The 15,564-nt window shown below is 54.7% G+C and overlaps 1 protein-coding gene across 1 annotated transcript in view; it reads right to left on the bottom strand.

The window, feature by feature from the left end:
* The window catches only part of COL4A2 (collagen type IV alpha 2 chain), a 161,655-nt gene extending 146,218 nt beyond the window's left edge, over positions 1 to 15,437 (bottom strand). The window contains exons 1-3 of the mRNA XM_025263079.3: positions 15,219 to 15,437; positions 14,842 to 14,929; positions 14,685 to 14,739 (exon numbers count right to left, since the gene is read on the bottom strand). Coding sequence (XP_025118864.2) covers positions 14,685 to 14,739; positions 14,842 to 14,885 — 99 coding nt within the window. The 5' untranslated portion in view covers positions 14,886 to 14,929; positions 15,219 to 15,437. The remainder of the gene's footprint in view (positions 1 to 14,684; positions 14,740 to 14,841; positions 14,930 to 15,218) is intronic.
* Positions 15,438 to 15,564: the final 127 nt, after the last annotated feature.

Below are 15,564 nucleotides of genomic sequence, written 5' to 3' on the forward strand. Positions count from 1 at the left end.
TTCTGTTTTTCTTGCCGCGCGTTAGAAGACTGGCAGCCCTTTTAGAGGCGAGGGGGCCTGGATGCACATGCTCTGCATGGCGAGCAAGTGGCAAACAGGCCCACTGAAGAGTCACAGGCCCCTGGAGACAGCTGTCTAAGCCTTGCTACACAAATTGCAGTCCCTGGATCAGCGGCAGCGCATCATCACCTGGAGAAGGTTAGAAATGCAGGGTCCCGGGCTCGGCCCAGAACACCGAGCGTGAGTCTGTGGAACCAAACGCAGAGTCTGCCCAGCCCTGCTCTGGCCTGGCTCTTCCGACTCTGGGATCTCAGAGCGGCATTCCACGAGCTTTCTGTGGACTCCATGTCAGGGACTGACATTTCCAGGGGAGGGGGATTTCCCGGGCGTGTCCCCTGCCCCTATCAGCCTCTCAATCCCGGGCCCAGTGGGGAGGCGGTCATGGGGCCAAGTTCAGTTATCACTTTGATTGATAAGTGGGGGTTTGAGTGATGCCCCCCTCCCATTCCATTGGACCGTGTGGTTGGGTCACTGGTTCCTTTTCCACATTCTTACCCTTGACAGAGCTTCCAGAAGCATAAAGGAGGCCACTAGCCAACCTTCTCTGCCCTGAAGAAAAAGCCCAGCTCAGCCCGCAGCCCTCGCTGGCCGAGTGTGTGCCAGGAGACAGCTGGCACCCTGTCTTGCAGAGGAAGCATATTTCGCATTAGTTCGCCTCTGCAGATAAGCCGACGTCTGTCCACCCCAGTAGTTTTCATGCAGCAGCTCAAATTGAGTGCAGCCGCCAAGAGCAGAGCGCACGTCATGGCCGCAGGTGCACGCTTCTGACGGACATGCCCTTGGCCCTGAGCTGGGTGACCTGCACTGGGGTTCTGAGCAAAAAGTCCCCAAAACACTGGGCATGGGTTCTGGCCAGACGCCTGCCTGCCCCTGCCTTGCTGCGCTCCTGTGGCGTCTGGCTGAGCCGTGAGTCAGATCCCAGCCCCCACACTTGACCGGCACTGGGCACCCATGCCCATGTCCCTGCAGCGCACGGGGCCCATGCTCAGGCTCGGCAGCAGGGCAAGCACCCCTCCCTTGGGAGTTTTCTCAGGCCCTCTGCCTGTGCCCCCCACCCCACCCACAGGCTCAGAGGAGGCAGGTAAAGCACGTTTTTGTCTGGCACTCGGTCCCTCTGACTGTTCCCTCTGCTTCCCTGACCCTCACTCGTGTAAACCCTGTGACTTGTCATTTCCGAGGAGCGAGAATTAGAGAGACATGGTCAACACCACCAACTTGCAAGAGGAAAAAAAGCCCCAGCAAAATGGGTGCCAGGCAACCCAGGGCGCCTCGTGCCAACACGTGATATGGTCCCCAGCAGGTGGCTGCTTCTGGGACCACGCCTTCCTTGGGGTGCTGGGTCACAGCCTCCTGACCAGTCCCACCCAGAGAGTGCAGAGGAGATGATCCGAGCAGCCAGCGAGCCTCAGACGAGCCTGTCTTTGGGCTCCTAAACAGTGATGTGGCCACAGGCCCTCAAACTCCACCCCAGAATTCCTGGGGATCAGCCTCGGGTTTTCACTGGACCTACACCCTTGTCCGTTCACGTCTCTCAGAGCGAGAGACCCGCAGTAGGGGCACAGAGCTTGGGCTCAGTGTGCCAGAGACAGGGAGCCTGCAGGACTCGCTCTATCCGGGAGTGATCAACATGGTCCGGAAACCAAGACCCACTTCCAGAGGGACACTGAGCCACGCAGAAGCGGAAAGACCAGTCTCAGGGACCCGAGTGCAGAAGCCGTGTGGCCAACGGGCCCATGTACTTCTTCTAAACTTGACAAGAACCACTGAAACCCATCAGCCAACAAAACAGAACTGAACTGTAAAACAATGCCTTAGAAAAGTACAGGAATATTATTCAGCCTCAAAAAGGAAGGAAATTCTGACACAGGCTACAGCAGGTTTGAAACGTCCAGACATTACGCTAAATGAGGTCAGCCAGACACAAAGAGACAGAGACTCTATGATTCTACCAACGCAAGGTGCCTAAAACAAGCAAACTCATAGAAACAGAGCCTACAGCTGACCAGGGGCTAAGTGAGGGGAAGCAAGAAGGGGCTACCGCTTAATGGGACAGAGCTTCGCTTTGGGATGATGAAGAAAGTTCTGGAATCAGGCAGATTGCCCAACAATGCAAATGTTCTCAAAGCTTCTGAAGGGCAACTTGAAAACGGTTAAGACGGTAAATTTCATGTCGTGTGTGGTTTTAATCACAGGTCTAAAAAAGTAGACAAGCAGCATAGGTTTGCACTAGACAGACACACAAGAGGCCTGGGGTCTCACTAATGAGACCATTTACAAGCGATTAGGTTACAAACACTGCATGTGTATTGTCTGTGATGTATGACTTACGTGTCAAGGTTTTGTTTATTTTCGGGAAACTTATCTAATTTTTAACATATGAAATGCTTAGCAAGAATGAAGAGCTAAGACAACTTTTCAATGTGAGGAGTTAAAAAAAAAAAAAACACACCTCATGGAGCCTGCCTTTTTTCTATGTTTACCCTTTGAGACTTTAGTTAATTAAACCCAATGAGGAAGAAAAACCAACGTGAAGGCAAAAATGTCGGCAGAATAAACAGCCTTAGCCTTCTGTCCTCACTCAAGAACTAGGAGGATCAAGATTTTGCCAAAGAATCTGTAAAAAGGAGACAGACAATTCTACAACTGGATGAAATGTAGGTATAAACGTGTGTACGTGTTTGTGTGTGTGTGTGTGTGTGTGTGTGTGTGTTCAGAGACTCAGTTGTGTCTGAGTCTTTGTGACCCCATGGACTGTACCTGCCAGCCTCCTCTGTCCATGGGATTTCCCAAGCAAGAATACTGGAGTGGGTTGCCATGTCCTCCTCCAGGGGATCTTCCCGACCCAGGGATGGAACCTGCGTCTCCTGCACTGCACGTGGTTTCTTTACCACTGAGCCACCTGGGAAGCACCGTACAGATGTATAACCTCTTTTAAATAAATTTCCTTCCTTTTGGGACACTGTGCTGGCTTTGCTCTCACTTTAATGCACATAGAACGGATGGCCCAGGTTTGACTCTGCTTGAGGAACAAGCCTTTCTAAATTTGAAGCATCACTGCGGTGCAGACAGACATTCCCTATTCTGGAACTTCTAGACAGGAGTCAAGGCGCATCTCAACTGCTTTTACTTCCTAATTAAGGAATTTTGGGACTTAAAAAAAATCCAGAGTGAGCATGACTAACCTTACTTCCTTCCCCCTCTGGAGTAAAGTAATTCATTTATTTCTAGAACATGACATTCCAATTTCTAGATAACAAACCGCTCCCATTGAAAAGCAAAGAAATCCCTCGACAATCACAGTGCAGGAGCTCAGGCTCACGGACCAATCACAGCTCAAGGGCTCAAATGCGGTGCCAATCCAACCACAAGGCAGAGCCAGGTCCAAGGACCGGGTCACCAGTGGCCAGAGGGGCCTTGGACCTCATACAGTATGCTGTGCCTCAGGCCCCAGCGCCTGGGTCTGCGACTGGCCGATGGCTGAGCTTCCGTTTTAATCAAGAACAGATCTGACATCTGTATTTCTGTTCCTGTAACTGAGGTTTTCTGGCTCCTCAGAAAATCACTTGATAGACTATGAAGACTACGTTCTCCCTGGAAGCCGCAGGAAATCCTTTAATGCTTGGAAGGACTGCGTGGTCTCAAGCCCCCAGGGCCTGTTCCTCTGTGATGGTGGGAACCAGACCTGTTCCCTACCATCATTTCAAACATGGATGATTTTTGCCAAAATTGTCATTGTGGTTTTAAACTGTGCAGCATTTCAGAAATGGGAGGAAACGGAACGTGTTTGCTCTTCTGCAGTTTCACAAAAGCCAAGGCAGACAGCCCCCAAATCCCTGCACTGTGTGACTTCATGAGCACAAGCGCATTTCCTTTTCAAGTCTCTGACATTTTGATATTGATAAACAGACATAAAACCTGATATCCACACACACTGGCATAAGGTATACAAACCATTTCAGGCTGTTTGCTGTGAACATTCCTTGTTTTGCATCGGGAAGGGGAGGCTGGGCCATAAAAGCTGATGACTAAGATGAAGGAAATCCTGTCTGAGCTAAGATTGTCTTGGAGAGGTGGGGTGGGGCGGGGAGGGAGGCAGGCAAACCTGGTGGGGGCTGGTAGGAAAGGAAGGTGGATTTCAGACGGGAAAGGAGAGTCTCAGGCCCGTATTTGGACGGTTCTGACAGTCAGGACCATGACCAAGTAAGGAAGAAAAGGATGGGGGTGACTGTCCCTCTGGGACTTCTCGCCGGACTCTTCCTGTTTGAGGGCCCCACTGGCCGCGCTCACCTGGGTGTCCCGGAGGAAACGGGTGGGTGTGTGTCCGTTGCCCCTGACTGCAGGACCCCGCGTGAGCCAGCCCTGCTGATGCCTGTAGGCGAAGGCTGGGGGCGGCCTCTGCCCCTTAGAGGACGACCTCCTCTCCTGAGGCCCTGGGTGTGTCTTCTGTGCCACGGTGCCAAATCAAAGCCTCTTGAGTTTTCTTGCTTTGTTAACTGATACTTGGATCTCAGAATTCTTTGAACAACATGTTCTTTGTAAGTCTTTCCATTTGTTCTGGAAATAATTTAGTCACACCTTGATCTGACTTTAATTAAAATTAACATTCTCTGCTTGGCGGGTGCTTTTCAAACTTGGGAAGTACAAACAGCCATCCAAAGGCTTTGGGAAGACGCCCCGGCACCCATCTCACCAAGTGGATGCACACGCAGTGGGGCCCAGGGGCCCAGCTCAGGCTCCTGGCCTTTCAGCTGCTCCCCCCAGACAGGGTCTCAGTGTCCTGGGTGCCCGTCTGGGCAGGGATGCTCCTCTCCTCTGCCCCCGGGCCACACGCAGGGCTCGTGTGCTGCAGCAATGAGCCCACAAGGGCTCTTCTCCCCTCGAAAGTGGGGCCTCTGTGGGCTGCCTGCTCCCCGTGGACACTCCAGGTGGCATGTCTAACTTACAAATTCCGTCAGACAGTTGGAAACGCCTACCCAATTGCATGTGTGTGCAAACACACACACACGTGCACATACTCAGAACACCGCCCTTCCACTGCTCTTGGCCTGTTCTCCTCGGGTACCCAGACCCGAGCCCATGAAGGACGGATGCACACGGCTTGTGAGTGAACAGTATTCCTAGCAGAGTCAGGTCGTAAATGATCTCACCATGACTTGTGACATAGGTATCAACGTTTCTGTTTTATAGTAATACAAAGAAAAGGAGACAGAGAAAGGAAAAGTGACCTTTTCTGGTCATGGGACTCCAACCCAGATGCTGCGATGCTCTTTAACAGACCACGCCTGTCTACATGTAGATGTGTGGGAACTCCGGTGAAAAACATCAGGACAGAAAACACAGTGGTCAGGCAGACCCCGTGCAGGGAGCCTGGCACTGGCCCAGGAAAAAGGAGTCTGGCATCAGGCTGCTGCTGTCCGGGGGTCCCCTGCACGGCCAAGATAATTTAGGAGGGTCTCTTACTCCCTGGGGGTTTCAGTAAATCTCTCTCCATGTCAGGACTCCCAGTTTTCCAACAGGCTCTCCATCTGCTCTGAGAGGATGCTGTGTTTGCACAGCACCACCCTTGAGTGGCTGCAGTACACTCGTCTCCACTGCTTGGGATTTTGAAAAGGACCCGGAGAAGGACAGTTTGGGGACTTTGTCCTGCTCAGCTCCCCCGCCTGCTCCCGTGTCCTCCCCCGAGGGGCTCTCCTCTTGCAGCCTTTCTAGTCTCTGTTCTCAGTGTTCACAAGCCGCTGGTCATCACGCACGCACACCAGTCCCTCTGCAGAGGGACCCCAGAAAGATGCTCCCTAGAGGTCTGCCTGACGTCGTCTATAGACAGTCATTCTCCTCCTGCCTGGGGAGCCCTCATGGAGAAAGGAGCTGGGGCATCCAAGGGCCGTGTGTGTGTGTGTGTTTGAGAGTGTGAGTGTCTTATGTTCTTTATTTCTCCCTCTTATTTCCATATCTATCTCTCCATCTCTACATGGGTTAGTTGCTCAGTCATGTCCGACCCTTTGAGACACCAAGGACCACAGCCCACCAGACTCCTCTGTCCATAGAATTCTTCATGCAAGAATACTAAAGAGGGTAGCCATTTCCTTAGAAGGGGGATATTCCTGACCCAGGGATTGAACCCGGGTCTTCTGCATTGCAGGCAGATTCTTTTCCATCTGAGCCACCAGGGAGGCCCATCTGTCCATCCACTATCTACCTACCTGTCCATCTATCATCCATCACTTCATCTATCATCATCTGTGTGTCTATCTTTCCATCTCTGTCAATCATCTATATGCCTATAATCATTTACCATCTATCTATATTCCAAATCTGGAGAAGGAAATGGTAGCCCACTCCACTATTCTTGCCTGGACAATCCCATAGACACAGGAGTCAGGCGAGTACCAGTCCATAGGGTCGCAAAGAGTCAGATACGACTGAGCGACTAACATGTCACTTATGTTCCATGCAGATAACAATGTATACATGTATATATGCTGCTGCTGCTGCTGCTAAGTCACTTCAGTCGTGTCCAACTCTTCACAACCCCATGGACTGCAGCCCACCAGGCTCCTCCGTCCATGGGATTTTCCAGGCAAGAGTACTGGAGTGGGGTGCCATCGCCTTCTGCAAACATACATATGTGCATTTTACAAACCCAACATTTTGCGTGTTTTTATCTCCATCAATCATCTATCTACCTGTAATCGTCTATCTACATCCCATGTAGATGATGAGGTAACACAGGTAACACTCGTATGTACCGCTTACATATCCAACATTTTGCATATTTCGAGTGTGCACGCACACCCTGTGCCTCAGATCTGCCGGCCTAGCACCGTGGTAAGGGCAGGGCTACGCAACCAGCCCGTCCTGGGCTTCACTCCTTATTGCCCTTGATAAGTGCCCTAGCATGTGTGCCTCAGTCTGCACACCTGTTAAGCGAGGTGATCGGAACTGTGGGCTGGGATCCGTCTCTGGCACCACACTGCTGTGTTCCTCCCGTGGGAGATTTTAGCTGCCCCTGGGGTTCTGGAATGCTGGAAGCTTCCTTAGGGGCTCCTCTGTCATAAGTTGATCCCGGGGGAGTCCACAGAGACCCTCGTCAGGGATCCCTCCCTTTGTCCAACCTGGAGGCAGGGACAGGGGTGATGGCAGAGGTGGGGAGGGCTGTGGGTCCATCACCTGTGTCTTGCCTTCCATCAGTCTGCAGTTTCTGCCCAGCAGTTGCTCGTCAGCTTTCTTTTCTCCTAATGGACAAACCAGAGCGGGGAGGCACCCAGGGAGCACGTGCCTGTGGCCGTGTCCCCGAGCACAAGCCCTTCCCTCTGCTCACGGGGCCCACACGGCCACACAAAGACAGACACGCACCCAGAAGTGCTCGACACGCAGAAAAACACAGCATTATGTAATTCCCACCAGGTACCAGAAAATCGGCCTGTGTAATCCAACAACACAAATTCTTCCGTAATTCCCACATGGGAGACCACTGACCTGGGCAAAAGCAACAGGATAGGAATTTTAGGGGCGGGGCTGAAACAATCCCTTGGAAAAAATGCAAATCTCTCACAGACAGATCAGCGGTTCCTTTATCATCATGAACAGCTAGCTTCAGCCGGCGAGGGGCAGCATTTAATTGGGGGAAAAATCCACACGGAGGACAGCTGTATTTTAATCTCACCTTCCCTCTCTGCTCCCTGAGTGTATTTCTCATCCAATAGGTCTGTTTCAGGACTTTCAACTCCCCGCCCCTTCACTCACGTCCAGAACGGACCCTTCACTGGGTGCCGACCCCGTTTCAGGCCCTGGCTTGTATGATGCCAGGTGAATCAGACCTGGAGGAAAGATGCTAAGTGCCCAATGCCTTGGGTTGCGGCGTCTGTCACTCCAGTGGAGGTAATTACACGAGTCAAGACAAACGCTTAATGTCTACAGAGGTTATGGACGATGATTTAAAATCCTGGCTCTCTAATGGTAATTTGGGCAGGGGGCACTTTAATTAGACTCTGAAAAAGGTCATTTCCAAGGGACAGACGCTCCGGCTGGGCGTGGGATTCTGACATGTACTACAAGCGGCCTCTGACCGGCCAGGGCAGGGTGTCCTTCACGTCGCGGGGGCTTCAGGCTACTGCGGGGAGTGACAGGGTGTGGCAAAAGCTTCAACACAGAGCTGGCCAGGGCTGCTCTGCTCCTGGGGGTGGTGACAGGGGCGAAGTGTGAGGTGACCACCGCTGGCCACTGGCCATCCTTGCTCCTGGCCCGTGGCTGCAGTAGCAGCTGAGGCCGCTTAATGACTGCTCCGAATTCCTCAGCCACGCAGGGAGCCTGTGCGGAAGGGGGCCGCGGGGACCCTGGACCTGCATCGCTGCTGTCCACCGAGTGTCCTAGACATGCAAGCGGGTGGGCGTGAGGCTCTCCTTTCCTGTACAGCCCCTGGGGACGCTGGCCTGACAAGCTGGTGAGCCAGAGGTGTTGAGCATGGAAAGCTCTCCTGGAAATGACACTGGCCTGCAAACCTGCTGTGCCATCCTGAGCTCAGCAAACACCCCTGCAACCACGCTCCCCCACCACCGCCCCCGCCTCCTCCCGCCAGCCGGGCGAGAAGAGGGAGGCCATTGTAGCTCAGCCCTGAGGCCCCTTGGAGATGCCAAGCTATGGAAACTCCATGAAGACGCCTTTCCACCCCTTCCTGTTAAAGAACTCCACCCGCTGTGGGGACCAAAGCCCTTGCCCCTGGCAGGGGCCACTTCTGCTAGATTGCTTTCTCTATCAGAGCACAGCGCGGGGACACGGTTCCCTCTCGCCGGTCCCTGGGGCACACTCGCTGCGTCTGCACCCGCTGCGCACCTGTCTGTCTGGACGAGGCACGCTTGGAGTGAGTGCGTCATGACTTCTCAGTCAGCCCGTTCAGTCGCTCAGTCGTGTCCAGCTCTTTTCGACTCCCTGGACTGCAGCACGCCAGGCTCCCCTGTCCATCACCATTTCCTGGAGCCTGAGCAAACTCGTATCTGCAGGATATTACTTTGAAATGAATGCTACTGGCCAGAAAGTTGCAAAGAGAGTTTGGAGTCCCCATTCAACCCTTCACCTGGACACGAGGATGTCATGTCAAAGTTTTACGTAACTTCTGCCCATTTGTGTCAGAACTAGAGATTAACACGAGTGCATTCACCAAATCACAGACCGTCAGCATTACCCAGTTTTCCCACCAGTGTCCTCTGTCTCTTCCAGGATCTGATCTGGGGTCCCACACTGCGCTGAGAGGAGCACTGTCCTGACAGAAGAACTCGTGGCTTCAAGGGCAGCCTCGTGGAGCACGGTGGAACATATCCGAACAGAACACCCAGTACGGGGTGGGGCGGGGATAGGAGACTCCAACATGGGAGGCTGATCCAGGCGCCCGAGGGCTTAGGATCCAGGGGGTGTGGCGGGGCTGCAGGCCCGTCCTTTGAAATTCCCTCCCTGACCACATGCACAGGGCTGAAGAAACCCAGAAAGTCTCCAAAGATTAGACACCTTCTAGTCCTCTTTCGTGTGGGCATGAGCTAACCGGCTCCACTCGGGTCCAGCTCTTTTCGACCCTATGAACTGTGGACCCACCAGGCCCCTCTGTCCTTGAGTTTCTCTAGGCAAGAACTCTGGAGTGGCTTGCCACGCTCTCCTCCAAGGGATCTTTGCCTAATCCTCTTTCATAAATAATCAGAAAAGGGAAAAAAGTCACAGACCCCTAGGGAGGTGATGAAACCAGGGTGAGTGAGTCATTCAGGCTTGTCCCTGGAGAGTCTCATTAAGGGTGGGAGCAGCCACCAGGGAGGGGCCAGGAGGTGACCACAGATAACCTATGTCCTCTCACCGCAGCTGATCAGGTATTGTTCACACAAGCTCCCCCACCCCGGCCGCAGATGAGCAGCCCGAGCAGCATATTACAGTCAGCTATGCAGTAGCCCAGGTGCCTGCGTGCAACAGCACCCCCTTTCCTGGGGTTAAGCTGGGAAGTGCGAGGGTCCAGCCTGGGGACAGGCCTGGGACAGCCGGGGGACCCCGTCCTCAGCTCTGACTCTACGACTGCCCAGGATGACTGACCTCCAGGAGCATCCCAGCGCAGACACTAGCTCCGCCTCTCAATGTTCAGTGACTGGGCTCTGGGGTCACCCAGCCCCTTAGGAGCCACGCCCGGGTGGAGCTTGGTCACCCCCCAACTCTGCCGTGTGGTCCCTGGCCTCGGAGGCCACCAACTCCTGCACAGAACCAGCTGAGGCCTGGGCCCACCACTCACCCACCGCCTTCCACGTCGGCGATGACGCCATCAGGAGATTGACTTCACAGCCTCCTCTAAAGTCCTCTAATCAAGGGTTTTTAGCTCTTTTTCAGACTGAAAGTACCAGACATTCCAAAACCACCACCTTCCACGTGCTAAGACCTTCATTACATTATCGTCATTGAAAAGGGTTATCCTGTCGCACTGGTATCTTCCTCTCGCATTTTCTCTATCATCTAAATGAAGCTGGTCGCCTATTGTTCTTTTACCCTCTCCTCAGGAAGACAGACCATGCTTTGATTTTTATTATTTTAGTAAAATCCTTGTGTTCTATTCTAGAACTTTTCACTTGGATTCCACTCCCCCCTCCCCCCTCTCTGGTTCTAGGTATACCCATGGGCAGTGGGGAAGCCAGGGGCCCTCTGACCCCCGTGTACCTGCGTCTGCTCTGGGATGCTGGGACAACTCTCTGACATGATCAACTTCAGCGGTCAGACAAGCCACGCAGAGAGGAGTACTTTAAGAGCGTACCAGAGAGCTGCAGACTTGCTTGATTTTCCATTAACAGAGGAGGAACCTTGTGATATTTCCCTTCTTCGGAGGGACTTGGGCTTTGAACAATAGGACTAGAGCTCCAGGGAACTCTAGGGAAGCCCTGCTCTCCAGGAGGCGAGCATGGGGAATGCGTGCAATCCACTTGGCATAACTTATCGATAAGCTGATTGGAAGAAGAGAGAACCTGAAGAACAGATTCCTTCTCTTTCTCTTCTTTCCTTGGAGGGAGGGAAAGGCGTGGCAGCGTGCAGGAGCACCCAGAGAATTTTCCAGAGCCTGGAGCCGTGGGAGGCGTCTGGAAATCCAAGCTGGTGGGAAGGCAGTCTGGAGCCCAGCACTTCCTGGGGCCACACAGCGCCTGTGTGTCCGGCTCTCCTAGCTGGCCCCTGATACCTGGAAAATCTAAGGTCCCGGCTGGGGTCAGGAGGTCAGCCCAGCCCACAGCATGTTTGATCTCTGGGAAGGCCTTTGTTCTCTGGAATTCTCCCCCCACCCACAGAACTGCACAGGACTGCCCTCCTAGATCTGTAAGGCTGCCATCCCATCTCTGGAGATAAGAGGCAACAGCGATCTGTGGGGGCTCACGTGCCCAGGCAACCCATCTTCAAAGTCAGGGCTGTGGTCACTGAGGACAGGCTGCCTGCCGGGCACCCACAGCCCGGCCCCGCCCGCAGGCTGGGCAGCTGCAGGAAGGCACGGCGAAAGAGGGCAGCCCCCCCCAGATCGTGTGTGTCCCCCCTGGGCCCCGAGCGCAGGCTCCTGGGGGACTGTGGCCTTTCCTCCCACTGGACACCAGGTTGAGTGGCCTCTCCCTTGCTCTGGGCTCCTGCTCTTCAGAGCAGAGCAGCAGAGGAGGCGGGAGTGACTCCCTTTCCTGGAAATCAGCCGGTGGGCTTTATTCGGCTCACGTCCGTCCAGAGCAAGGAAACCACGGCCAGGAGACCCAACTGCTGAAACTCAGTAGTTGACTTACAGTCTGATCCTGGGAAATCGAGCTGTGGGGAGGCGCCTGGGTTCACACCCGCTGCTTACAGAGAGACACCGTGGGCGAGGTGTGCTTAAACTCTCTGTGCCTGTTTTCTACTCTGCAAAATGGGGATAATAAGAGTTACCTACTCAGGTAGCTGTGCTTTTCTATGAGGCTCAGATGGATTAAGGCACACAGATCTGCTCATAGCAAGTATTCATTAATTAATTATTCACTTCCTCTGCTAGCCATTGTCAGCTGCTTCTGCCACATAACTCTTCAGGTTACGATCAGCAGCCAGTTTTACTAAACTGACCTACCCCTGGGAAGACTCTGGCACAAATGGGCAAAGAAACAGGATTCTTGAGTGTGGCAGATAGAAGCTAGGCAGGAACTGGACTAGCCACAAGGGGGAAAGGATTTTTAATAAATACAGTTAAGGATTAAGGCAATATTGCAAGAGTAACAGTAATTAAAGCCAGTGGTCAATAAGAAGATAGTTAAGTGGAAAGTCTATTGTTGAACATTACAAATGCTGTGCCTGTTGAATAATTTGTAGCAATATGTCTCTAGTAAAATGACCCAGAAGTATCTGTTTTTTAGAGTCTAAAGCAAAGAGAAATGAAATAAACCTGGAAGGGACTCCAATGCCTTCCAACCCAATACTCTAACTCAGTGGTTCCTAAACTTTAGCACCAAGTGGGAATGCAGACACCCAGGTTCTACCCCAGAAAGTCTGATCAGGAGATTTGAGATGTGGACCAGAGTTCTGAATTTTTAACCAGCCTTTCCAGTGCATGTAAGGGTCTAAGGACTGTCCTCTGAGAAGCACTGCTAGGCAATAAACGCTCTGCGTCCCATCACAGGGCCAGGCGGCAGGGACTCGGATGGGTCTGCAGCATCTCAGAGGCGTTAGGGGAAGACACAGGTGTGCTGCATCCCACCAGCTGGGGGATGTCCTCTTCCTGCTGAGAATGACGGAACCTGGCTCGGGATTGAGGAGATCAGGGCAGAGCTGCCTTTAGTTCCCAGGTCTTCTGACATGGGCGCTTCCCACGTGCTGCTAGTGTTAAAGAACCTGCCTGCCACGCGGGTTCGATCTCTGGGAAGATCCCCTGGAGAAGGGAATGGCAACCCACTCCAGGATTCTTGCCTGGAGAAGCTTACAGACAGACGAGCCTGGTGGGCTGCAGTCCGTGGGGTTGCAGAGAGTCAGACACGAGTGAGTGCGCACACACACACACACACTTCTGACACAGGGCCCTTTCTGCCAATTTTAGGCTCAGTCCCACTAAGATTCTCATCATCCTCTGGAAGGAAAACGCTCATGTTTACGGAAGTGGTTAAAGGGGACAAAGGGGTGTGGGAGAGAGAGCTGGACAGTGCACAAACCAGGCGGGACAGGGTGTCTTCCTTTGCAGGGGTCACTCGCTCCTTCTCTGAGTGTGTGTGTGTGTGTGCGTGTGCGCGCATGTGTGTGTATTGCCCCCGCTCCCAGCTCTGAGCCAAGTCTTGCATGTCATGTGTGCATAAGGATTCATAAGGGTCGATGGGCTGGTTCAAATATCTAGTCTCTGATCTTAAATCTGGGATGTGTGGAAAGGAACGAGACACAGCCTGAGCTGGAAGAAAACTGGCCTAGAACCCTCTGGCCAAAGTCTACGGAGTTCTCTTCTGACTCCCAATCTGGGCCCTGACCTGGAGGAGAAGATGGCAGAAAGGGGAGGCTCCAGGTTCCTCCCCAGGCTGGACAGTGCTTCCTCGCTCTCAGTCTGCAAAAATCCTCGGTTGTGTCACATGAGGACAGAAAAATGTTGAAATAACAGAATTTAAACCAAGCCCTGAACACAGCTCTCCACTACCCAGAGTGGGGATGCCGAGGGGTGGGGAGGCGCTCAGGGGAGCCCCCCCAGACACCAGATGCCCTGATATTCCAGCAGACAGAGGAGGAGAAGGGGAATCCAGGACCCTGGTAAGTCTCCTTGATTTTCAGTCCCACCTTAAACATTTGGGTCCTCAACTGAAAGCAACCAGCAGACCTGCGACAGCCGAGCCACACTACACGGAGCTCAAGAGAAGTGGCTCCGGTGACAGGGTACATCCCACAGTGCAATCATGGCACAGGAACGATGCTCACAGCGTCATTTCGAAAGGCAGGGCTTGTGGGGAGGCACTTGGGAAACAGGGTCCCTGGTGGGGTGGGAACCTTAACAGCCCCGCCTTGGCTCGTCCCTGGCCAGGGCGCATCTTGCAAGAAAACGGTACTTTCTGCCATTGTTCCCAGTTTCCAGGAGTACCAAGTCCCAGGTCCTCCTGCCCACCCCTCCCAGAGCCCCTCATTCAAAAGGACAAGAAAACTCTGCCAAGGGCAGGGACCCCACACCAGTTTCTGATGCCACACAGGCCATTCTCCTCCCAAGCCTGGCGCCTGGTAACCACGTGTCTGACTGCCTAGAGACCCTAAGGCCCAGCTTTGCTTCTAACCACGGGCTTTGCTCAAACGAGGGGAAAGGATGCGGCGGGTCATGTTTTTAATAATTGGTTCCCAAGGATGAGCTGACGCCTGTAATGCACAGGATTGAAGGGGAACCCAAGGGAAGGCAAACCAGAGTCCTCGGGGAAGGCGGACTTTCTCAAAGCCTGGGCTTGGTACCGGCTGCCCAGGACACACAAGCACACAAGGGGATCGGGAGCGCGCGTATACACACACACACAGACACAGAGACCCACGCTCAGATGAGCACGCACAAGCTGCCTTCTGGCAAGGTTACTCGGTGACCCAACCAAGTGCCAAGACGGTGACCCAAGAGCCAAGATTCTCTCCGGCTCGCCAATCAGCCCAGAACAAGAGTCAGGACTTACCGCCAGGACGCTCTGGGCCAGCAGCCCCACGGTCACGGCCCCCAGCAGCAGCCACCTGGGTGGGAGAGGAAGAGCTCCGTGAGTGCGTGGCCCCAGCGTGGCAGTTCCTAAAAGGACGCGCGCGCGGGACCCAGGGGCCGGGCAGAAAGTCGCTTACCGCCGTAGGGCAGGGCGCGCGGCGGCGCGCAGCTCTCTGTCCATGCTCGCAGTCCGGCCCCTCTGGGCTCCGATCGGTCCCTATGAGCCTGGAAATTGAGACAAAGAGGGCTTAGCCTGGCCGGAGAGGGGGCATCCTCGCCGCCCGCCTCCGATCGCAAGACGGAGGAAAGCGGGGGGGTGGACCGAGAGTCGCCCCGCGACCCCGCCGGGGAGAGGGGAGCCTGCCCCCCCAGGCCAGGGTTGGGGCCGCTCCGCAGCGGCCGCCTCATCACCTCTCCCCTGCCCGCTCCGAGAGCCAAGCGTGCAGCCCCGGCGGCACGGGGCGCCCGCGTCCCTGCCCTCCGGCGGGTCCCGGCGTCTCGGGGCCGCTCTCACCTCGGGCCTGGCTTCAGCGGCGGCGGTCCGCTCGCATCCGCCCTCCGGCAGCGCCGCGGGCGGCAGGAGTGGCGCGATCGCCCTCCGGGGCCGGCCTCGGGCCCGCGCGTCTGCCCTCAGAGCTCGGCCGGGTAGGCGAGCGCGGGGCGCGCGGCGGGCGGCGGCGGGTGCCGAGCGCAGAGCCCTGCGTCCCGGTGCGCGGCGGCCACAGTCGCCCGGCCGCGCGCTCGGCGGCCTCTTACCCGCGCCGCAGGGTCCTCCCCCTTTGAGGCGTTGCCCGCCCCCGCCGCCGAGGGGAGGGGCAGCGCCAACAAATTGGGGAGCTCGCCTGGCCGCGCTCAGGTCT

The sequence above is a fragment of the Bubalus bubalis genome, chromosome 13, assembly GCF_019923935.1.
Source record: "Bubalus bubalis isolate 160015118507 breed Murrah chromosome 13, NDDB_SH_1, whole genome shotgun sequence".
NCBI lineage: Eukaryota > Metazoa > Chordata > Mammalia > Artiodactyla > Bovidae > Bubalus > Bubalus bubalis.